Raw genomic sequence first — 26,211 nt, forward strand, 5'->3', positions numbered from 1 at the left:
TCCATCGAACGTTTGTCGAGCATTGATCCAAAAATAGAAATATCAGCAACAAAAATCTAAGCACAGAATATATATGTCTCAAATCCAGCTGAATTACAACATGGTAAATGTTTTGGCCTCCAACCACCATCTCTCTCGTCTTGCTTATTTTTGTAACAAAGCCCGGTGAATGCTCCTCACCCTGTGAAACTGGGAGGGGACTCGGAACTCGAAAGTAATATCTTAATACCATGGTCAACAGTGACGCCACGTGGTAATATTGAAGCGTACACCATACTAGAAAACCACATTATTCAATGACATCCATACACAAATAAGCGGTTATTTTGCTCTAGGACAACCATAGGCCTCACAATACTCGTCTTAAGGTCCCCGGTAACAGTTGTAAAAAGTAATAGAAGTACAGTTCCAGCCAAAAGTATGGACACACCTACTCATTCAAGGATTTTTCTTTATTTTTACTATTTTCTACATTGTAGAACAATAGTGAAGACATCAAAAATATGAAATAAAACATATGGAATCATGAAGTGCCAAAAAAGTGTTAATCAACTCAAAATATATTTTACATTTTGTTTATTCAAAGTAGCCACACTTCACCTTGATGACAGCTTTCCACACTCTTGGCATTCTCTCAACCAGCTTCATGAGGAATGTTTTTCCAACAGTCCTGAAGGAGTTCCCACATATGCTGAGCACTTGTTGGCGGCTTTTCCTTCACTCTGCGGTCCAACTCATCCCAAACCATCTCAATTCAATTGAGTTTAGGTGATTGTGGAGACCAGGTCATCTGATTCAGCACTCCATCACTCTCCTTGGTCAAATAGCACTTACACAGCCTGGAGGTGGGTTTGGGGTCATTGTCCTGTTGAATAACAAATTATAGTCCCACTAAGCACAAACCAGATGGGATGGTGTATTGCTGCAGAATGCTGTGGAAGCCATGCTGGTTAAGTGTGCCTTGAGTTCTATATAAATCACTGACAGTGTCACCAGCAAAGCTCACCCACACCATCACACCTCCATGCTTCATGGTGGGAACCACACATGCAGAGATCATCCGTTCACCTACTCTGCGTCTCACAAAGACGCAGCGGTTGGAACCTAAAATCTCAAATTTAGACTCATCAGACCAAAGGACAGATTTCCACCTGTCTAATGTTCATTGCTCGTGTTTCTTGGCCCAAGCAAGTCTTTTTCTTATTGGTGTCCTTTAGTAGTGGTTTCTTTGCAGCAATTCGACCACGAAGGCCTAATTCACTCAGTTGCCTCTGAACAGTTGATGTTGAGATGTGTCTGGTACTTTAACTCTGTGAAGCATTTATTTGGGCTGCAATTACTGAGGTACAGTTAACTCTAATTAACTTATCCTCTGCAGCAGAGGTAACTATGAGACTTCCTTTCCTGTGGTGGTCCTCATGAGAGCCAGTTTCATCATAGCGCTTGATGGTTTTTGCAACTGAACTTGCATAAACTTTAAAATATTTTGAAATGTGGACTCACGAGTGGCACAGGCATCTAAGACACTGCATCACAGTGCTAGCTGTGCCACTAGAAATTCTGGGTTTGAGTTCAGGCTCTGTCGCAGCCGGCTGCGACCGGGAGACCCATGGGGCGGTGCACAATTGGCCCAGTGTCGTCGGGGTTAGGGTTTGTACTATCATGCACTAGCGACTCCTATAGCGGGCTGACACGGTCGCCAGGTGTACAGTGTTTCTTCCGACACATTGGTGTGGCTGGCATCCGAGTTAAGTGGGCATTGTGTCAAGAAGCAGTGCGGCTTGGTTGGGTTGTGTATCGGAGGACGCACGACTCTCGACCTTTGCCTCTCCCGAGTATGTACGGGAGTTGCTGCGATGAGAAAAGACTAGCTACCAATTGGAGACCACGAAAATGAGGTAAAAAAAATTAAAAATAGTTTGTTTATATTAAGCATTGACTGACCTTCATGTCTTAAAGTAATTGATGGACTGTCATTTATCTTTGCTTAGTTGAGCTGTTCTTGCCATAATATGGACTTGGTCTTTTACCAAATAGGGATATCTTTTGTTGGCACAACACAACTGATTGGCTCAAACGCATTAAGAAGGAAAGAAATTCCACAAATGAACTTTTAACAAGGAACACCTGTTAATTGAAATGCATTCCAGGTGACTACCTCATGAAGCTGGTTGAGAGAATGCCAAGAGTGTGCAAAGTTGTCATCAAGGCAAAGGGTGGCTATTTTGAAGAATCCAAATTCAAAAAATATTTTAATTTGTTTAACACTTTTTTGGTTACTTCATAATCCCATATGTGTTATTACATTGTTTTGATGGCTTCACTATTATTCTACAATGCAGAAAATAGACAAATATGTACAAAAAAACCTTGAATGAGTAGGTGTGTCCAAACTATTGACTGGTTCTGTATTTATAGCGACTGTTTAAGGACAAAAATAAGGGGATAACTAATCAAATAAAGACGGTACAGAAAACCTATTTCATAACACAGTCTGCTGAATTTGAAAGATAACTTTTCTTTCATTTTGATTTCGGCAAAAATGAAAACGTGGCTCTGTTTCGCCAATGGATTGAGGTTTCACCATTGTCTCAATAAAGAATTCTGCGTTTGACGAGCCTTGTGCGATATGCACACCCAGTTACAAGCCTGCTACAATTAGCGGCAGGCGGTCCAGCAATATCCACCGTCCAAGTACGGATGAAGCCTGAGCTGGAATGTGAAGCTCACTGAATATGGTTAGCTTTAGAAAACCCTGAATACATCTAGCTTGCTTCATAGCATACCCATCAGCTCTTATGCTAAATTATATTTCCGAAAAACCTGCAAGAGAGGGTGAATCGTTTCCGCACTATGGACAGCGCGTCCAAGTTTCTCTTCAATGTGGGAAAATAGCAAGCAAGTTTAACATATTAAATAGGCAGTGATATGTCTATAATTTCACTGTTCATTCAAATAAGATAACGAGGCAAATAACAAAGTTAACCAAAAACATTGAAAATCAAAACAAAGCGACAAAGACATGTTTAGGATAGAAGGAAAACTAATTTCTGTGTTAAAACTACAGTTCTTACCTTGTCTTTGTTGGGTAATGTCTGAGTCCTGTTAAACGTGTCATTTCCGTTAATACTGATCAGTTCTGCATCTGCAGGTGGATACGGAGCGGGGAAAACCACTACGTCACTCTTCAGTGTGTCTGAGCTGAAACACACGTCATACTGCTGAGTAGATTTAGAGTAAGACCAGCTTCCGTCAGGGTGTGTGGTGATCATTGGGGCGCTGTATCTTCTGAAACTGTCCTCTGTCCTGTGGCATTTTACAGCTATTAAACTGATGAGGCTCAGTAAAAATATCACTGACACCGAGGCTATGGCGATCAACAAATACAGGTTTAAATCAGAGAAGTTCTCCTCCTTTCTCGGCACATTTCTGAATTGAGTCTGGATTTCACCTGTACTTTCAACCACCACTACATCCATAGATACAGTCGCTGACAGTGAGGGTTCTCCGTTATCAGAAACCAACACGACCAACGGGTGAGTTTTCAGGTCATTGTCACTCATTCTCCTCTTAGTCCTTAGTTCCCCGGTGCTGGTTCCGATTCGGAAGAGGTTGGTTCCCTTGGGCTCAGAGATGTGATAAGAAAGCAGCGCATTGTAGCCAGAGTCGGCGTCTACAGCCCTGATCTTGGCCACAAAGTAGCCCGCTTCAGCAGAATAGGGAACGTTCTCGGTGTTAACGGAGCCGTGCTCCGAATAGGGCGCGATAATCCCAGGACTGTTGTCATTCTCATCCAGGATAAAAACGTTCACAGTCACGTTGCTGCTGAGTGGAGGAACACCAGAGTCTGTGGCCTGAACTTTAAACTGGAAAGTTTTGATCTCCTCATAGTTAAAAGACTGCAGACTGATTATATCTCCAGTATGAGAATTTAAATTCACAAATGATGATATTGGAACACTTATATTTAATAATGAATACGTCATCTTTGTATTTTCATCTGAATCTGGGTCAAAAGCAGACATCATGTAAATGACGTCTCCTACCGGACTGTTCTCTTTCACATAAACATTAATCACGGGTTCTGAGAAGTGAGGAGCGTTGTCATTTACATCAGAAACGTGTACTGTAATAACGCTGGTGCTGGAGAGAGGCGGGGTCCCTTCATCAGTAGCTGTGATGGTGACATTATACATAGAAGCGCTCTCCCTGTCCAGAGGCCCGTCGACCACTAACGAATAATAGTTTTCATAGTTTGTCTCCAGTTTAAATGGGACTTCATTCACAATATCACAATTCACTATTCCATTTTTGCCACCATCTTTATCGAGGACGGACACGAGAGCAATAGCAGTGCCCATCTTGGCGTTCTCCTTCACTGTGTCTAAGAGTGACGTCACAGTGATGTCAGGGGCATTGTCGTTGAGGTCCACCACCTCTACCAACACTTTACAGTGAGCTGCCATCGGGGGCTGGCCTCTGTCACTCACTTCTGCACGGATCTCAAAGGCAGGACTTTTTTCGAAATCTATATGCCCTTTAACTGTGATTGTTCCCGTTTTAGAATCGATTTGAAATGTATCTAATATATGACCTTGGCCTTTACTTCTTAGCGAATACACCATTTCACTGTTTATGCCTTCATCGACATCAGACGCATTCAGAGTGATTACTTTTGTCCCTATTGCGACGTTTTCGAAAAGTCGAGTCTTATACAACGAGATACTAAAAACCGGAGCGTTATCATTGATGTCCAAAACATTAACTACAATCTCTGATGTGGCCGACCTCGGTGGGTTGCCACCATCAATGGCCGTCAGTGTGAGCTTTATAACAGACTGTTTCTCTCGGTCTAACGCTTTCTGCAGCACTAAGTCAGCAGACACACGTTCTCCTCCTTTGTGTATATCAAGAGCGAAGTATTCATTAGGGCTAAGCATGTATGTACTAACAGAATTTTTACCCACATCCGCATCATTTGCCTCTGCTAGGGCGAATCTCAAGCCTGGTAATGTACTCTCTGCTATATTGATACTTTGTGATTTTTCAATAAACGACGGAGCATTATCGTTAACATCTAAAATAGTGATTTCTAGACGGTAAAGCTTCAACGGACTGTTTATAACGGCCTCTACACTGACTGTACATTTCAGAGCCTTCACACAGAGCTCCTCTCTGTCTATTCTCTCATTCACATAGAGAACACCAGTCTTCAGATTTACCTCGAAATACTTTCTCTTGGACCCGGTGACAATCTGAAACATACGCGACTCCAAATCCTGGACATTGAGGTTTAGATCCTTAGCGATATTTCCCACAGAAGTCCCTGGGTTTACCTCCTCTGAGACGGAATAGGAGAGCTGCCCGCACACCGCCTCCCAGTAACACTCCAGCAGCACAAGCACTACATACGTCACAATAGAGCTCCTTATATTCGGTGAAGACATCATTCCATCGAACATGAGCCACATATAGATCCGAAGAGATGAAATTACATTTAAAACAATCAAGATTATGAAGAAGTTATTTGTCAAATTCGGATGCAATTGTAGAAGGTAGAAACAGACTGATCTTGATGCCGACTATTCGATCTCTCGTCCTGCGTCTCTTTGTAACAATGCAGCAAGACATGTTCTCACCCTGTGAAGGCGGGATGGGCCTCTTAACGCCCGTGACCATTTCTCACACTAACGGTCAACAGTGACGCCAAGTGGTGAGAAATGTGACATACTCCAATCATGAAGCGTAGACATGCAATTGCCTGCAAAACCAGCAGATACGGTGTATTATGCATGTTCCACCAGAGAGCACGAATCAAATAATCAAATCTAAACACTTAACAACACTGAACATGAATTTCTGAAAATGGGGTGTATCTTGTAGGCAAAATGTAGTTCTAGCTTTCAGCACCACGGACAGCACTAGCAGCCTATGCAGTTAAAAACTCAGTCCGGTTGAAAAACGTGTGTGTGTGTGTGTGTGTGTGTGTGTGTGTGTGTGTGTGTGTGTGTGTGTGTGTGTGTGTGTGTTCGCATAATCGGCAATAATAGTAATTCAGAGTTACTGTATGTAGGCTATGATAATGAGTAATACACTCCAACCAACAGCAGGCATTAAACCCTTATGGATGACTTATATTTATATGATAGTATATTTATATCTCTCTATCTAGTTCCCCTCTTCTATCCCCCTCTCAGGAGCGTAAGCCTGAAGTAGGAAGGTGTGGTGACACCTATCTATCTATCTACATTCCCAGTGACAACTATTCCATTTCTACCTAATATAGCCAGTAAGGCACCTTGGCTTGCTATTAATGGAAGGCTGACCATAACTTACTGTTATATCATTACTAGTGATCTGTAATACTGTAGGGTAGATAGGCACAACACTGTATGTGTCTAACTAAGAACATGTACAGTACCAGTCAAAAGTTTGGACACACCTACACATTCCAGGGTTTTTCTTTACTTGTACTATTTTCTACGTTGTAGAATAATAGTGAAACAATCTAAACATGGAAATAACAAATATGGAATCCTGTAGTAACCAAAAAAGTGTTAAATATATTTTAGATTCTTCAACCCCAAATCAGATGATTCTGTACTGTGTAGGAGATCAAGTTGAGTGTGTGTGTGTGTTAGGGCTGCATAACTAATCAAATTCACACAGAAATCACATGTTGACATGTGCAATATCCATATCCATCCTCCTAGTCCTATTTCTAGTTCTATAACTTTTTCAACAGGACAATGACACAACACACTTCCTGGCTGTGTAAGGGCTATTTGACCAAGAAGGAGAGTGATGGAATGCTGCATCACATGACCTGGCCTCCACAATAACCTGTCCTCAACCCAATTGAGATGGTTTGCGATGAGTTGGTGTAACGGTTCTCTTGGGGTGAAGTAGAAGCGGACCAAAATGCAGCGTGGTGGTTATTCATGGTTTTTAATGAAGAAAAACTATACATGAATAAACTAACAAAACAATAAATGTGCGACAACCTAAACAGCCTATCTGGTGACAACAAACACAAAGACAGAAACAATCACCCATGAAACACTCAAAGAATATGGCTGCCTAAATATGGTTCCCAATCAGAGACAACGATAAACACCTGCCTCTGATTGAGAACCACTCCAGACAGCCATAGACTATGCTAGATACCCCTACTATACTACAAACCCAATACCTAACAAAAACCCCAAGACAAAACACACCACATACAAAACCCATGTTACACCCTGGCCTGACCAAATTACTAAAGAAAACACAAAATACTAAGACCAGGGCATGACAGTTGGACTGCAGAGTGAAGGAAAAGTAGCCAACAAGTGCTCAACATATGTGGGAACTACTTCAAGACTGTTGGAAAAGAATTCCAGGTGAAGCTGGTTGAGAGAATGCCAAGAGTGTGCAAAGCTGTCATCACGGCAAGGGGTGTTTACTTTAAATCATCTCAAATATAAAATATATTTAGATTTGTTTAACACTTTTTTGGTTACTACATGATTCCATTTGTTTTATTTCATAGTTTTGATGTCTTCACTATTATTCTACAATGTAGAAAATAGTACAAATAAAGAAAACCCTTTGAATGAGTAGGTGTGTCCAAACCTTTGACTGGTACTGTATGTCAGTATACCAGGGAGGAACATTCAATAAATAGACAACAACCTCCCACCTCTCTTTACCCCTCTTGCACCCCCTCTCCTCACTCTATCGCTTTCTCTATATGTATATCTATATATATCACACACACACACACACACACACACACACACACACACACACACACACACACACACACACACACACACACACACACACACACACACACACACACACACACACACACACACACACATACACACACACACACACACACAAGCTGATGGGCATAATTGTTTTCCTGCTCATTGATGTAGGACCAGTTGTGGTCTGCTCTTTCAACAGATTTCTGGGTATTTTGGTGTATTTTTTTGTATGTTACCCTGTATCTCCACAGAGACAGTGGTTAGGAGTTTACGGACGTTTGGTTATGTATAATCCAAGGATTAGGCCCTGGGTGCAGAGGCTCTTGTCCCATTTCCATTCAGTTGGAAACATGAAAGATGATTTGAAATATTTAATCATCATCATATTCCGAAGTCATAATCTTCTTCTCCCTATGCCCAATAGAAATAATAACTAGGCAGGTCTGACCCCATCAGAGGATTTCTAGGTCACAATGGGAGAGACCAGAGCAGACACATAACAGTATGGGCCTACATGCACAATAATTAGTCATTCTTGCACGTACGTACTGCTCTCTCTGCTACACACACACACACACACACACACACACGGGCTGCACTATATGGGCCTCTTTTTTTTAACCAAATATTGCAACTAACCAAACGTTTTCTGTAGTTGCGGATCAAACCTGCACAAAGAATTTTGGACCATTCCTCTTTACAAAATTGTTTCAGTTCAGCAATATTCTTGTCTGGTGTGAACTGCTCTCTTGAGGTCATGCCACAGCACCTCAATCGGGTTGAGGTCAGGACTCTGACTGGGCCACTCCAGAAGGCTTATATTCTTCTGTTGAAGCCATTATGTTGTTGATTTACTTCTGTGTTTTGGGTCGTTTTCCTGTTGCATCACCTAACTTCTGTTGAGCTTCAATTGGCGGACAGATAACCTAACATTCTCTTGCAAAATGTCTTGATAAACTTGGGAATTCATTTTTCAGACGATGATAGCAAACTGTCCAGGCCCTGAGGCAGCAAAGCAGCCCCAAACCATGATGCTCCCTCCACCATACTTTACAGTTGGGATGAGGTGTTGATGTTGGTGTGTTGTGCCTTTTTTTCTCCACACATAGTGTTGTGTGTTCCTTCCAAACAACTCAACTGTAGTTTCATCTGTCCACAGAATATTTTGCCAGTAGCACTGTGGAACATCCAGGTGCACTTTTGCAAACTTCAGACGTGCAGCAATGTTTTTTTTGGACAGCAGTGGCTTCTTCCATGGTGCCCTCCCATGAACGCCATTCTTGTTTAGTGTTTAATGTATCATAGACTCGTCAACAGAGATGTTAGCATGTTCCAGAGATTTCTGTAAGTCTTTAGCTGACACTCTAGGATTCTTCTTAACCTCATTGAGCATTCTGCGCTGTGCTCTTGCAGTTATCTTTGCAGGACGGCCACTCCTAGGGAGAATAGCAACAGTGCTGAACTTTCTCAATTTATAGACTATTTGTCTTGCCGTGGACTGATGAACATCAAGGCTTTTAGAGATACTTTTGTAACCCTTTCCAGCTTTATGCAAGTCAACAATTCTTAATCTTAGGTCTTCTGAGATCTCTTTTGTTTGAGGCATGGTTCACATCAGGCACTGCTTCTTCTGAATAGCAATATCAAATTTCGTGAGTGTTTTTTATAGGGCAAGGCAACTTTAACCAACATCTCCAATCTCGTCTCATTGATTGGACTCCAGGTTAAGTGTCGCCTGACTACAATTAGCTTTTGGAGAAGTCATTAGCCAAGGGGTTCAAATACTCCTTCAAATACTTTTTCCAACCTACACTGTGAATGTTTAAATGATGTATTCAATATAGACAAGAACAATACAATAGTTTGTGTGTTAATAGTTTCACCGCAGCATGTTTGTCTATTGTCTATTGTTGTGATTTAGAAGATCAGATCACATTTGATGACCAATTTATGCAGAAATCCAGATAATTCCAAAGGGTTCACATACTTTTTCTTGCCACTGTAAAGCGTACGAAGACACAGCTGAACTACACTCCCTTAACAAAGGAAACTCAAGCAGAAGAGATGCTTTCATATCCCACACTTTCAGATGCACAAGTGTCTGAAAGACAATAATGAGTATGTGTTGTGGCGTTGTAGTCATTCACCAGGGAAAAGGGATTTCATATCTACTCAGCACTTAGTGACCTATCAACATTCCAATATAGCCCTGCCTCGTGGTTATTTAATTGTGTCAGGAGGGTAAGTGCCTTCATATAATGTCATCAACTTATATAACACTTTCAAAAAATCTCAAAGCGCTTTAAAGCACAAAAAAATAAAAGTGGTTTAGAAAAACAACATCCTAACAACATCACATCATGACATCATAACATCCTAACAACATCACATCATGACATCATAACATCATAACATCATGACATCAAGACATCATAACATCATGACATCAAGACATCATCACATCATGACATCATAACATCATAACATCATGACATCAAGACATCATAACATCATGACATCAAGACATCATAACATCATGACATCAAGACATCATAACATCATGACATCATAACATCATGACATCATAACATCCTAACAACATCACATCATGACATCATAACATCATAACAACATCACATCATGACATCATAACATCATGACATCATAACATCATGACATCATAACATCATGACATCATAACATCATGACATCATAACATCATAACATCATGGCATCAAGACATCAAGACATCATAACATCATGACATCATAACATCCTAACAACATCACATCATGACATCATAACATCATAACATCATGACATCATAACATCATGACATCATAACATCATAACAACATCACATCATGACATCATAACATCATGACATCATAACATCAAGACATCATAACATCATGACATCATAACATCCTAACAACATCACATCATGACATCATAACATCATAACAACATCACATCATGACATCATAACATCATGACATCATAACATCATGACATCATAACATCATGACATCATAACATCATGACATCATAACATCATAACATCATGGCATCAAGACATCAAGACATCATATTATCATGACATCATAACATCCTAACAACATCACATCATGACATCATAACATCATAACATCATGACATCATAACATCATAACATCATGGCATCAAGACATCATAACATCATGACATCAAGACATCATAACATCCTAACAACATCACATCATGACATCATAACATCATAACAACATCACATCATGACATCATAACATCATAACATCATGACATCATAACATCATAACATCATGGCATCAAGACATCATAACATCATGACATCATAACATCATGACATCAAGACATCATAACATCCTAACAACATCACATCATGACATCATAACATCATAACATCATGACATCATAACATCATAACATCATGACATCAAGACATCATAACATCATGACATCAAACATCATAAAATCATGACATGACATCATAACATCATGACATCCAGACATCATAACATCATGACATCATAACATTGTGACATCATAACATAATTGTCATGTTCTGACCATAGTTTTTTTGTCTTTTCCTTGTTTTAGTGTTGGTCAGGACGTGAGCTGGGTGGGCATTCTATGTTGTGTGTCTAGTTTGTCCGTTTCTATGTATGGCCTGATATGGTTCTCAATCAGAGGCAGGTGTTAGTCATTGTCTCTGATTGGGAACCATATTTAGGTAGCTTGTTTTGTGTTGGGGTTTGTGGGTGGTTGTTTCCTGTCTTTGTGTTCTCTGCACCAGATAGGACTGTTTCGGGTTGGGGTTTGTGGGTGGTTGTTTCCTGTCTTTGGGTCATTGCACCAGATAGGACTGTTTCGGGTTGGGGTTTGTGGGTGGTTGTTTCCTGTCTTTGTGTTCTCTGCACCAGATAGGACTGTTTTGTGTTGTGGTTTGTGGGTGGTTGTTTCCTGTCTTTGGGTCATTGCACCAGATAGGACTGTTTCGGGTTGGGTTTTGTGGGTGGTAGTTTCCTGTCTTTGTGTTCTCTGCACCAGATAGGACTGTTTTGTGTTGGGGTTTGTGGGTGGTTGTTTCCTGTCTTTGTGTTCTCTGCACCAGATAGGACTGTTTTGTGTTGGGGTTTGTGGGTGGTTGTTTCCTGTCTTTGTGTTCTCTGCACCAGATAGGACTGTTTTGTGTTGTGGTTTGTGGGTGGTTGTTTCCTGTCTCTGTGTTCTCTGCACCAGATAGGACTGTTTTGGGTTTTGCCACGTTTGTTATTTTGTATTTGTGTAGTGTTCACGTTATCGTCTTTGATTAAACATGTTGAACACGAACTACGCTACGTCTTGGTCCTCCGATCCTTCTCGCTTCTCCTCCTCAGACGAAGAGGAGGAGGAAAACCATTACAATCATGACATCCAGACATCATACATCATAACATCCTAAAATCATGACATCATAACATAATGACATAACATCATGACATCCAGACATCATGACATCATGAGATGGACAGTCATTAGAAAGTTCATGGTTTGAGTGGTCCTCTGAGGGAAAGGCAGGCAGCATGGTCTCATCAAGGTGCCTCGCTGTCTCTGTCTTTTCCGTAACGTTAGCTATATACTATCATTGCTCTTTAAGTAAATGTTAGCTGACCCATATCTGGCCATATCCATCTCTCCCACTGACCCACTCTCAGTGGAGTCAGACCTCAAATAGAGCATGCTCAGTAGGGACATGCGGTGTGAAATTGATCATTCCTAATTATTCCTCTGAGGTGTGAAATATGCGGATGTCATAGACCAACGGCATCATTTCCTCCTCTGTTTGCTCACTATAATGCTGGGATGGGAGGATCCGCAGAGGGGGCAATGAAACAATTAGAAGGACAGGAGGCTTGCACACAAGCAAAAACACAAACACCCCTACACAAATACACACATACATGAATATTCAGTCTCCTCAATTACACTGGAATTCTGCTGCATGGAGTCACCCCGACTATTCCTCCTCATGCAACATGTCCAGAGGGTATGATAACCGAATGCTCTACATTATTAATAACTAGTAAACGGTTGGTAAATAAAGAGACCGAACGTTCGCTTCCTGATTGTAGATAAATGGGGTATGATCTGTCTGTCTGTCTGTCTGTCTGTCTGTCTGTCTTATTAACCAGGAGAGGCAGGGAGAGAGAGGGAGCAAGAAGGTGGGTACCAAGGGAGATTTTTTCGAGGGTGTTGATGTGTGTAGCCTATGTGTGTGTGTGTGTGCTTGTGTGTGTGTGCATATGTGCGTGTGTGTGTGCACCTGTGCGTCTTGAAATTAGAGCGTGTCTGGGAGGAGAAGGGGGATGAGTAGCCTACTCATGTTTATTTATTTTTTAACAAAAACCCATTGTTTCATACTGTTGAGTGAATGGGCATTTACTCTCTCTCTCTCTGTGTGTTAGTGTGTATGTTTCTGCTTGAGTGTGTATGTTAGTGTGTGTGTGTGTGTTAGTGTGTATGTTTCTGCTTGAGTGTGTATGTTAGTGTGTGTTTTAGTGTGTGTGTTAGTGTGTGTGTGTGTGTGTTAGTGTGTATGTTTCTGCTTGAGTGTGTATGTTAGTGTGTGTGTTAGTGGGTGTGTTAGTGGGGGTGTTAGTGGGGGTGTTAGTGGGGGTGTTAGTGGGTGAGAGAGTGGGTCTGTGTTAGCACATGAAGGAGGGGTGGGGAGCTCTGTTAGCAGAACAAGCAAGTTTCTCCTCCTCCTCTCCTCCTTCTGCACAGCTCTCTGGTCTCCGTGGTAACCACACCTCACCATGAGGGAGCGGGGGCTGAGGACATGCGCACACACACTCAAACACACACTCAAACACACAATCAAATGCACACACAGAAACACACAGTAACACACACACATGGCTGAATGCTTATTATTCAAAGGCAGCTGAGAGCATGAATGATAACACAAGTCTTTCTGGATCTCCTCCTGCTTTCTGTACAGCTCTCCTATTCAGAGATTCCTATCTGCTTCTGTTCATATTCACACTGCCCTGTCATCTCTGAGCAGTGAGTACAAAGCATACTCCCCACGATGTGACACACACACACACACACACACACACACACACACACACACACACACACACACACACACACACACACACACACACACACACACACACACACACACACAGGGTTGCTGCTGGCTTGCTCATGCATTGATAGTGTAGCTCAACAGCATATTCACTGTGAGAGCTAGCAGCTCCCATCTCCGTCACCACACCCCCACAGAGAGTCTGACCTTCTCACTCGGCCTGCCCAGCTCCCTGCACCCTCACTGGGCCAAGGCTCCAGAGACCTCCCCCTATCTGTGGTAACACAGACCATACAGTGACCATATCCCTTTATGAGGACAGATACTGATACAGACACACACCACGTTGTCTATGTATTGCTATGGTAAGCACAGTATAGGGAGCAGCATCTATGCCATACACCTATGTGATGCATCTCTTTAGTACCATGCCTCCCTTATGGACAAGAATAGACAAAGAAAAACCCTTTCTGTAGCACATAGTGACCCGTCTTCTACAGCTGTATGCCTCCTCTGTGTGTGCTTCCTGCTGTAAGATCAGTGCAGCAGAAATACAGCCTTCTGTAGGCTTGTGTAACATAGAGACTATTACAGTCCTCTGTAGGCTTGTGTAACATAGAGACTATTACAGTCCTCTGTAGGCTTGTGTAACATAGAGACTATTACAGTCCTCTGTAGGCTTGTGTAACAGACAGACTATTACAGTCCTCTGTAGGCTTGTGTAACAGACAGACTATTACAGTCCTCTGTAGGCTTGTGTAACAGACAGACTATTACAATCCTCTGTAGGCTTGTGTAACAGACAGACTATTACAATCCTCTGTAGGCTTGTGTAACAGACAGACTATTACAACCTCTGTAGGCTTGTGTAACAGACAGACTATTACAATCCTCTGTAGGCTTGTGTAACAGACAGACTATTACAATCCTCTGTAGGCTTGTGTAACAGACAGACTATTACAATCCTCTGTAGGCTTGTGTAACATAGACTATTACAATCCTCTGTAGGCTTGTGTAACAGGAATACTATTAAAGTCCTCTGTAGGCTTGTGTAACAGACATACTATTACAATCCTCTGTAGGCTTGTGTAACAGAGACTATTACAGTCCTCTGTAGGCTTGTGTAACAGACAGACTATGCAGGAGTGTGTTATAATAATGCTATCAATAAAACCCCACCCTACTGCAGCATTACGCTACTGACAAAGCTACTGTGGTACAATGGGAAGGGAGAGAGAGAGGGAGGAGAAAAGGAGGGAGAGAGAGGAGGAAAGGAGGGAGAGAGAGAGGAGGAAAGGAGGGAGAGAGAGAGGAGGAAGAGAGGGAGAGAGAGAGGAGGAAAGGAGGGAGAGAGAGAGGAGGAAGGGAGGAAGAGAGAGAGGAGGAAAGGAGGGAGAGAGAGATGAGGAAAGGAGGGAGAGAGAGAGGAGTAAATGAGGGAGAGAGAGAGGAGGAAGGCAGGGAGAGAGAGAGAGAGAGAGGAGGAAGGGGGGATGGAGAGAGGAGGAAGGGAGAGAGTGGAAGGCAAGTGAGAGAACGAGAGAGAGAAAGGGGGAGGGAGAAATACAGTAAAATGGGAGAGAATGAGAGAGGTGGAGAGAAAACGAGGGAGAGACGGTGAGTGAGAAATACAGTAAAATGGGAGAGAATGAGAGAGATGGAGAGAAAACGAGGGAGAGAAGGGGAGTGAGGGAGAGAGAGAAAGTGGAAGAGAATGAGAGAGGTGGAGAGAAAATGAGGGAGAGACGGGGAGTGAGGGAGAGAGAGAGCAGGAAGGGAGTGAGGGAGAGAGAGAAAGTGGAAGAGAATGAGAGAGGTGGAGAGAAAACGAGGGAGAGACGGGGAGTGAGGGAGAGAGAGAAAGTGGAAGAGAGCTGAAAGAGAAAGAAAGAAGGAAGAGAGGGATGGAGAAATGAGAGCAGAGAGAAATGTGTAAAGATGGGAAGTCATGCAGAAGAAACCCATAACTTGTGTAACATCACATGGCCAATTGCCTATTCCTTAAATACATTTTTCATAACCTCAAATTATTCAGAGATAGATTTGAGGAGTTTTTAAACATCATATGCACACACACACACACACACACACACACACACACACACACACACACACACACACACACACACACACACACACACACACACACACACACACACACGATGAATCGCTCCCAGTATTTAATCCAACTAGTACTTAATCATTTATTTCCAAATCTGTGTTCCCCTCGTTCCTGGATAAGTAGGACAGGGGCGGGACCAGAGTCACAGGAAGGAACTAGATGAAAACCAGGACACAGCAATATGCAGCGTGCACACACACACACACACACACACACCCGGCATATATAGATACAGACCGAGTAACCAAACACAACACTCACATGGAAAACAATGGCACAATGCCCACAATGCTTTGGACTCACATAATTAGCTACTGCACTGTGACAGCAAAATAACTGGATGAAAACTAGCATCTTACCATGGCTGAAATCACACTGTTGTCTACCTTCGTGCCTTCATGGCTTATGTCAAATTGATAGAAAGACATGAACGTAATGCTACAGCGATCATCTTTCATATCAGAATAACTGTGCATAAGGAAATGTGACCTCTCGGAAAAGACCAAGCAAACTATCATTTCTGAAGTCAACAGACGACAGTGTGTTATTGAAGCTGCAGAGCTGAATCTAATTGGAAGTCAGCATGCATGCGAGTGTCTGGGTTACTAGTTTAGTAGTGTCTGGGTTAGTAGTTTAGTATTGTCTGGGTTAGTAGTTTAGTAGTGTCTGGGTTACTAGTTTAGTAGTGTCTGGGTTAATAGTTTAGTATTGTCTGGGTTACTAGTTTAGTAGTGTCTGGGTTACTAGTTTAGTAGTTCCTGGGTTAGTAGTTTAGTAGTGTCTGGGTTACTAGTTTAGTAGTGTCTGGGTTAATAGTTTAATATTGTCTGGGTTACTAGTTTAGTAGTGTCTGGGTTAGTAGTTTAGTATTGTCTGGGTTAGTAGTTTAGTAGTGTCTGGGTTAGTAGTTTAGTATTGTCTGGGTTAGTAGTTTAGTAGTGTCTGGGTTAGTAGTTTAGTATTGTCTGGGTTAGTAGTTTAGTAGTGTCTGGGTTAGTAGTTTAGTATTGTCTGGGTTAGTAGTTTAGTAGTGTCTGGGTTAGTAGTTTAGTAGTGTCTGGGTTAGTAGTTTAGTATTGTATGGGTTAGTAGTTTAGTAGTGTCTGGGTTAGTAGTTTAGTATTGTCTGGGTTAGTAGTTTAGTAGTATCTGGGTTAGTAGTTTAGTATTGTCTGGGTTAGTAGTTTAGTATTGTCTGGGTTAGTAGTTTAGTATTGTCTGGGTTAGTAGTTTAGTATTGTCTGAGTTAGTAGTTTAGTAGTGTCTGGGTTAGTAGTTTAGTATTGTCTGGGTTAGTAGTTTAGTAGTGTCTGGGTAAGTAGTTTAGTATTGTCTGGGTTAGTAGTTTAGTAGTGTCTGGGTTAGTAGTTTAGTATTGTCTGGGTTAGTAGTTTAGTAGTGTCTGGGTTAGTAGTTTAGTATTGTCTGGGTTAGTACTTTAGTAGTGTCTGGGTTAGTAGTTTAGTAGTGTCTGGGTTAGTAGTTTAGTAGTGTCTGGGTTAGTAGTTTAGTATTGTCTGGGTTAGTAGTTTAGTAGTGTCTGGGTTAGTAGTTTAGTATTGTCTGGGTTAGTAGTTTAGTAGTGTCTGGGTTACTAGTTTAGTAGTGTCTGGGTTAATAGTTTAGTAGTGTCTGGGTTAGTAGTTTAGTAGTGTCTGGGTTAGTAGTTTAGTAGTGTCTGGGTTACTAGTTTAGTAGTGTCTGGGTTACTAGTTTAGTAGTGTCTGGGTTACCAGTTTAGTAGTGTCTGGGTTAGTAGTTTAGTAGTGTCTGGGTTAGTAGTTTAGTAGTGTCTGGGCTACTAGTTTAGTAGTGTCTGGGTTAATAGTTTAGTAGTGTCTGGGTTAGTAGTTTAGTAGTGTCTGGGTTAGTAGTTTAGTAGTGTCTTGATTAGTAGTGTCTTGATTAGTAGTGTCTGGGCTACTAGTTTAGTAGTGTCTGGATTACTAGTTTAGTAGTGTCTGGATTAGTAGTTTAGTAGTTTCTGGGTTAGTAGTTTAGTAGTGTCTGGGTTAATAGTTTAGTTGTGTCTGGGTTAATAGTTTAGTAGTGTCTGGATTAGTAGTGTACGAGACAGAGGAATGACCTGTGTTAGAGGAAAACAACCATGCTATCAAAACCAAGGCCATGGTTGGCTGTTGATTGGGTATCCACACAATAAGCATCAGCAAAAATAACTCTGATAGGCTGTCCAGACCTCACACGCCTATAAAAAGCTCTTTGATTTGCTCTCAAAGAGTGTCTGGGACACAGGCGGTGTCCGATAGAATCACAGTCCCCTTGGGGCCACCTTCGGAGGGGTAAGAGCCCCACAGCATAACTGCTTCGCTACCTCCCCCCTTTCACCCACGTGACACACATGCTCCCCCCCTCCCAGTTCCCCTACCCCTCCCTCATCTCCCCATTCTAAAGAGCACTACCATGAACCGAGGACAGGGAGCCCACGAGGACAGAATAGGCATCTATTATGTACAAACACTGTCAGTGACACACTATTACACACGTATAGAGAGAGACTAAGACGACATTGAAACACGTATAATCAGGGATTTTACTATACCGTTAGTTTTCTGGGTTGTGTGTGTGAGAGAGACTGGGGGCGACTTCGGGGATCCTGCCTTAACGTTTCACTTCTCATCTGTATCCAAAACAGAAACACAACAAACATTTGTAGCGCACAAACAATATGATCTGCCACCCCACGTCTGTTAGGCTTGCAGGGAAAAACAGAGAAATGTGTCCGGAATTGCCAAGAATGCAGCCATGCTGCATTCAACTGTACATACTGTATTTAAACTGGGTGATATTCACAACGCATTTAATCACTGTTACACATGCACATATATGTGTAAAGAGCACACGCACATGTTTGTGTGTGAGTGAACAGGATATGGGCCAGAACCCCCTTCCTCCAGCTAAACAATACAGACGAGAAACACATTAGCAATAGCCATCAATACCTCTCTGAACACGCACTCAGCGTCAGCACATCACTGAACATTGACACACACACACACACACACACACACACACACACACACACACACACACACACACACACACACACACACACACACACACACACACACACACACACACACACACACACACACACACACACACACACACACACAGTGATTGAGTTAGTTCAGCCTTTGACCAGGAGAGGGGGATTTTTCCTTTAGTTCCTTTCTAAACCCTGGCTCTCGACTAGAGATGAGATGATTAGATTCTCCTCACAATACACCCACCTCCACAAAACCACATATCGCTTGATAAATACACCCAGTCTCACCCACCCACAAAACCACACATCGCTTAATAAATACACACACTCACCCACCCACAAAACCACATATCGCTTGATAAATACACACTCTCATCCACCCACAAAACCACACATCGCTTAATAAATACACACACTCACCAACCCACAAAACCACATATCTCTTGATAAATACACACTCTCACCCACCCACAAAACCACACATCAATTGATAAATACACACACTTTCACCCACCTCCACAAACCACATATCAATTGATAAATACACACACTCTCAACCACCTCCACAAAACCACATATTGCTTGATAAATACACACTCTCTCAACCACCCACAAAACCACATATCAATTGATAAATACACACACTCTCAAACACCTCCACAAAACCACATATTGCTTGATAAATACACACACTCTCACCCACCTCCACAAACCACATATCAATTGATAAATACACATTCTCTCAACCACCCACAAAACCACATATTGCTTGATAAATACATTGACTCTCAGACACACAGCACATAAACTATATCCGTGGTTCAGGTATTACATTTGTCTGGGATGCTACCATGCGTGCATCTCTCTTCCCTGCGGAAATTAAAAAGACAAACTCCCATCGTGTTCTGAACAAGAGAGACAGAGTACACAGCTGTACAAAACCCAGCTCTCTCGGCCAGATACTCATCTACACAATGACTCGCTGAAGACACCCAGCAAATCTCCATTTACACAGAAATCTAAACCCGGGCACACCATGCTTCTTACTGACAGCCTAATCATCCACAGAACGGCTGTCTTTCTCAATAGACAGATATATATAAGATAGCAGTGCAGCCTTAACGTATTTTTGTAATACCGGCCTCCTTCATACGTATTAGGAGGTATGCAGGCAGTTTACAGTACTGTGTGGGCCGCTAGGACCAGCCATGGTGTGGGAGGCCTTGACCCACTTCTTCAGATAGGACTGAATAATGCAGAGAAGCTCTGGTCTGCAGAGAGAGAGAGAGAGAGACTTTGGAAGCAGTTTGAAAGGGTTTCTCAGCCTTCTCCACTTTATAAAATAATAACTCAGCCGTTCCCAAAGCTTCACCTCTCACTGTAGTTCTTCTTGGAAAACCTTCCACTTTCAACATAAAAATTGAATCACGTACATGGACATCTCCCCAACACATGCATCATCAAAAGCCTTGCTGTCATGCCAGATGCATGCATTAACCAATGTGGTGTGTGTGTGTATGCTACATTCCATTGGTGCCCTGTATGTAGGTCACATGTCCAACATACATTACAGTTCTCTAAGGGGGCTAAAGACCCTAGTCTGAAGACTCACACTCAATTCTTCCGCTGCTCTGTCATTCGCTACATACTTTAGCCTGAGACTGCCATAATTTAAGTCATTTGTGGGAACGAGGGGCGCGAGGGGTGTTGTACAAAACAAAGTCATTAGTGATTGGATGAGCTCTAACCAATCAGAGTATCAAAGCAAACGAGGATTTTTCAACCCACCGCTTTACCTACGCGTGTTCTGACTCTGACCCAACCCATCGGTTTCTGGACCAATCAGACGGCTGTGAATGTGTTCGCGTTCGGTAAAGGGTTGGGGAGGTACTCAGATCAAGACTCATTGAGGAGAAGAAACTAACATCCATGGGCGTGGCGTAGTGTTTGGCCTGAGCAAGGAGTCTGGGTAGCCAGGCAATTAAAACCCTGTTAACCTGGGCCGTTATATTTATTTCTGCCATCTGGGTTATTCCACCAATTAGGTGCCTTTTGAATAGTGTAACTGGGCGACATTTTTCAGGGGTTTTCCCATACATACATATATATATATATATATATATATATCACCTTTTTTTAACCAGGTAGGCGAGTTGAGAGCGACCTGGCCAAGATAAAGCAAAGCAGTGCGACAAAAACAACACAGAGTTACACATAAACAAACGTACAGTCAAGAACACAAAAAATAAAAGAAAAATAGAAGAATCTATGTACAGTTTGTGAAAATGTAGAAGAGTAGGGAGGTAAGGCAATAAACAGCCCCTAGAGGTGAAAATAATGTCAATTTAGCTTTAATACTGGAGTGATAGATGTACAGATGATGATGTGCATGTAGAGATACTGGGGTGGAAAAGAGCAAGAGGATAAGTAATAATATGGGGATGAGGTAGTCGTGTGTGCTATTTACAGATTGGCTGTGTACAGGCTCGGACAGCTGATGCTTAACTTAAGGATTGGGGTTCCATCAACAGGACAGTTGTAAATCATGCTGAGCGTTATGTCAAGATCGCAGATTTTAGATAAACAACAAATTTCGATACATATAAGTGTCTTATATCGGCTGAAAGCTTAAATTCCTGTTAAAATAACTGCACTGTACAATTTACTGTAGCTATCACTGCAAAAAAATGCCATGCTATTGTTTGAGGAGAGCTCCAAACAACAAAACACTTTTTTCACCACGATAGGTTTGATAAATTCACCTCTGAAGGTGAAATGTGTACTTACATTTTCAAATATTGCTCTGATTTATCATCCAAAGGGTCCCAGAGATAATACGAAGTGTCGTTTTGTTAGATAAAATCCTTTTTCATATCCTAAAAGGGTCCATATAGCATGCACGATCAATTTTGTATTTCCACTCGTTCAATTTGCAAAGAAAAGAATCTGTGAAAATCTCACCCTACAAGTTGTTTCAAAAAGTCAAATCACATTTGTATGTATTTTTCAGAGATCCTAGAAGGTAACAAGACTTCACTATATCATTAGGGGTGTAGTATATCCTATAGGACACCATAATTGGTCAGAGAGCGACGCCTTCTTGGCATGCCGATGAAGCAGGCTGTCATCACTTGAACGACTGTATCTGTGTCAAATAAGCACCAATTGGGGTCAAACAAAGCTAGATAGATAGCCAATGAGCTGGACTTTAACTTTAACAAACCATGTATATGTCGTAAAATGTAGCTACTAACCTTGTACGACAGCATGCCTTTTCATTTTGGACAACATTTATAAGGATATTCAGAGTTATGAAGTTATGAAAACTGGTTATTTGCAAATGTTGATCTTATAATATGGCTACTAATACTTGGAAAGTTAAATTAAAGTCCAAGTATACAGATTTGATTATATTCTTGCAGAAAAATATAATATGAATGTGAATACCTCCTTCACGATGTGCCCTAATGTACCTGGGGACTTCACACTAAAAGTCTTGTAGTTCGCTCATACTTCAAGTTATCCATCTGAAACTTTGCACATACACTGCTGCCATCTTTTGGACACTATCGGAATTACAACCAGAGAGATGGCTAGAACTGTGACCTATCTCTAGCATTTCAAAGATGGTGGTAGAAAAACAATGGTTGTTTTTTCTTTGTATTTTCTTCTACCAGATCTATTGTGTTATATTCTTATACATTCAATTCACATTTCCACAAACTTCAAAGTGTTTCCTTTCAAATGTTATCAAGAATATGCATTTCCATGCTTCAGGGCCTGAGCTACAGGCAGTTAGATTTGGGTATGTAATTTTCGGCGAAAATGGGGGGAAAAAGGGGGGCTATCCTTATTAAAGTCAGAGAGGGAGATACAAGACTCCAGCTTCAGAGATTTTTGCAATTCGTTCCAGTCATTGGCAGCAGAGAACTGGAAGGAAAGACAGCCAAAGGAAGTGTTGGCTTCGGGGGTGACCAGTGAAATATACCTGCTGGAGCGCATGCTACGGGTGGGTGTTGCTATAGTGACCAGTGAGCTGAGATAAGGTGGGGCTTTACCTAGCAAAGACTTATAGATGACCTGGAGCCAGTGGGTTTGGCGACGGATATGCAGCCAACGAGAGCGTACAGGTCGCAGTGGTGGGTAGTATATGGGGCTTTGGGGATAAAACCCTGTGATAGACTACATCCAGTTTGCTGAGTAGAGTGTTGGGGACCGAAGTCAAGGATCGGTAGGATAGTCAGTTTTACGAGGGTACTGTATTTTGGCAGCATGAGTGAAGGATGCTTTGTTGCGAAATAGGAAGCCAATTCTAGATTTAATTTTGGATTGGAGATGCTTAATGTGAGTCTGGAAGGAGAGTTTACAACCTAATCAGACACCTAGGTATTTGTAGTTGTCCACATATTCTAGGTCAGAACCATCCAGAGTAGTGATGCTAGACGGGCGGGTGGGTGCGGGCAGCAATCGGTTATAGAGCATGCACTTAGTTTTACTAGCATTTGAAAGCAGTTGGAGGCCACGGGAGGAGTGTTGTATGGCGTTGACGCTCATTTGGAAGTTTGTTAGCACAGTGTCCAAAGAAGGGCCAGATGTATACAGAATGGTGTTGTCTGCGTAGAGGTGGATCGATGGCGGTTATGATATCGTTTAGAACCTTGAGCGTGGCTGAGGTGCACCAATGACCAGTTCGGAAACCAGATTGCACAGCAGAGAAGGTACGGTGGGATTTGAAATGGTCAGTGATCTGTTAGTTAACTTGGCTTTCAAAGATTTTAGAAAGGCAGGGCAGGACTGATATAGGTCTATAACAGTTTGGGTCTAGAGTGTCTCCCCCTTTCCAATCTTTGGGGATCTCAGACGATACGAAAGAGGTTGAATAGGCTAGTAATACACGTTGCAACAATTTCGGTGGATAATTTTAAGAAGAGATGGTCCAGATTGTCTAGCCCAGCTGATTTGTAGGGATCCAGATTTAGCAGTTCTTTCAGAACATGGATTTGGGTGAAGGAGAAGCGCAGGGGGGGTGGGGGGGGGGGGGTAGGGAATTGGGCAAGATGCTGAGGAGGGTGCAGAGCTGTTTGCTGGGGTAGAGGTGGCCAGGTGGAAAGCATGGCCAGCCGTTGAATAATGCTTTTTGAAATGATCGATTATCATAGATTTATTGGTGGTGACAGTGTTTCCTAGCCTCAGTGCAGTGGGCAGCTGGGAGGAGGTGCTCTTATTCTCCATGGACTTTACAGTATCCCAAAACTTTTTTGAATTAGTGCTACAGGAAGCAAATTTCTGTTTGAAAAAGCTAGCCTTCGCTTTCTTAACTGACTGAGTATATTGGTTCCTGACTTCCTTGAAATGTTGCATATCGCGGGGGCTATTCGATGCTAATGCAGAACGCCACATGATGTTTTTGTGCTGGTCAAGGGCAGTCAAGTCTGGGGTGAACCAAGGGCTATATCTGTTCTTAGTTCTACATGTTTTGAATGGGGCATGCTTATATAAGATGGAGAGGAAAGTGCTTTTAAAGAGCAACCAGGCATCCTCTACTGTCAAGAGGTTAAATAAAATGTTTGTAAAGGACTGTAGTAAGTGCCTATTAAGTGCCTAATAAAGTAACAAGGTTGACCGTAACCGGGTTGACCGTAACAGGGTTGACCGTAACAGGGTTGACAACTTCAGCCATACATCTCCTTGTGACCATGGCAATAGAAGATGAATAATTTAATGCATGCTTCACAAATGTATTTAAATTGTTCAAACATTTCTAGCCTCTCGATCTACTAGGGCTGAGAATTGCCAGGGACCTCACAATACGATATTATCATGATACTTGTGTGCCCATATGTATTGCGATTCAAAACTGTGATTGTATTGTGACTTGATGTTCGAAACATATTTCTCACTGTATGTCTGCTGCAGAGGGACAAGAGAAGTCCATGAGAAAATACCTTTTGATCAGTCATGGAAATCAAAGTGCTCAAAACATGTTGGATCACTTGAAGAGGGAGGGGAGACATATATGAAGAGGGAGGGGAGACAGTATATATGAAGAGTGAGGGGAGACAGTATATATGAAGAGTGAGGGGAGACATATATGAAGAGGGAGGGGAGACATATATGAAGAGGGAGGGGAGACAGTATATATGAAGAGTGAGGGGAGACAGTATATATGAAGAGGGAGGGGAGACAGTATATATGAAGAGGGAGGGGAGGCATTATATATGAAGAGGGAGGGGAGACAGTATATATGAAGAGGGAGGGGAGACAGTATATATGAAGAGGGAGGGGAGACAGTATATATGAAGAGGGAGGGGAGACAGTATATATGAAGAGGGAGGGGAGGCATTATACATGAAGAGGGAGGGGAGACAGTATATATGAAGAGGGAGGGGAGACAGTATATATGAAGAGGGAGGGGAGACAGTATATATGAAGAGGGAGGGGAGACAGTATATATGAAGAGGGAGGGGAGGCATTATATATGAAGAGGGAGGGGAGGCATTGTACATGAAGAGGGAGGGGAGCCAGTATATATGAAGAGGGAGGGGAGACAGTATATATGAAGAGGAGGGGAGACAGTATATATGAAGAGGGAGGGGAGACAGTATATATGAAGAGGGAGGGGAGCAGTATATACGAAGAGGGAGGGGAGACAGTAAATATGAAGAGGGAGGGGAGACAGTATATATGACGAGGGAGGGGAGCCAGTATATATGAAGAGGGAGGGGAGCCAGTATATATGAAGAGGGAGGGGAGACAGTATATATGAAAAGGGAGGGGAGACAGTATATATGACCATATTAGAGAGACATATTTCCCTCAGATTACACAGATCCACAAAGAATTCGAAAACAAATCCAATTTTGATAAACTCCGATATCTACTGGGTGAAATTCCACAGTGTGCCATCACAGTAGCAAGATTTGTGACCTGTTACCACAAGAAAAGGGCAACCAGTGAAGAACAAACACCATTGTAAATACAACCCATATTTATGCTTATTTATATTCCCTTGTGTTCCATTTGTACATTGTTACAACACTGTATATATATATATATATATATACAGTGCCTTGCGAAAGTATTCGGCCCCCTTGAACTTTGCGACCTTTTGCCACATTTCAGGCTTCAAACATAAAGATATAAAACTGTATTTTTTGTGAAGAATCAACAACTAGTGGGACACAATCATGAAGTGGAACGACATTTATTGGATATTTCAAACTTTTTTAAC

General features: G+C 42.0%; 2 protein-coding genes across 3 annotated transcripts in view; both read right to left on the bottom strand.

Moving 5' to 3' along the window:
• LOC139390584 (protocadherin alpha-C2-like) overlaps positions 1–26,211 on the bottom strand; it is a 178,852-nt gene that overhangs the window by 96,595 nt on the left and 56,046 nt on the right. For both annotated transcript variants that reach the window (XM_071137795.1, XM_071137794.1), the window contains exon 2: positions 18,534–18,611. In XM_071137795.1, the coding sequence (XP_070993896.1) occupies positions 18,534–18,611 (78 nt within the window). The remainder of the gene's footprint in view (positions 1–18,533; positions 18,612–26,211) is intronic.
• LOC139390464 (protocadherin alpha-8-like) lies at positions 2,797–5,450 on the bottom strand. Its single transcript, XM_071137594.1, has 2 exons — positions 3,075–5,450; positions 2,797–2,823 (listed from the first exon to the last, which is right to left on the bottom strand). The coding sequence occupies exons 1-2, from the start codon at positions 5,448–5,450 to the stop codon at positions 2,797–2,799; spliced, it is 2,403 nt and encodes an 800-aa protein (XP_070993695.1).

The sequence above is a fragment of the Oncorhynchus clarkii genome, chromosome 31, assembly GCF_045791955.1.
Source record: "Oncorhynchus clarkii lewisi isolate Uvic-CL-2024 chromosome 31, UVic_Ocla_1.0, whole genome shotgun sequence".
Taxonomy (NCBI): domain Eukaryota; kingdom Metazoa; phylum Chordata; class Actinopteri; order Salmoniformes; family Salmonidae; genus Oncorhynchus; species Oncorhynchus clarkii.

What these genes read in the sequence shown, in the direction of transcription:
- LOC139390464 (XM_071137594.1), bottom strand. Translation starts at nt 5,450, where the DNA reads ATGATGTCTTCACCGAATATAAGGAGCTCTATTGTGACGTATGTAGTG. An exon ending in CATTACCCAACAAAGACAAG is followed by an intron (nt 2,824 to 3,074) that starts GTAAGAACTGTA and finishes CCTCTCTTGCAG; the next exon opens with GTTTTTCGGAAATATAATTT.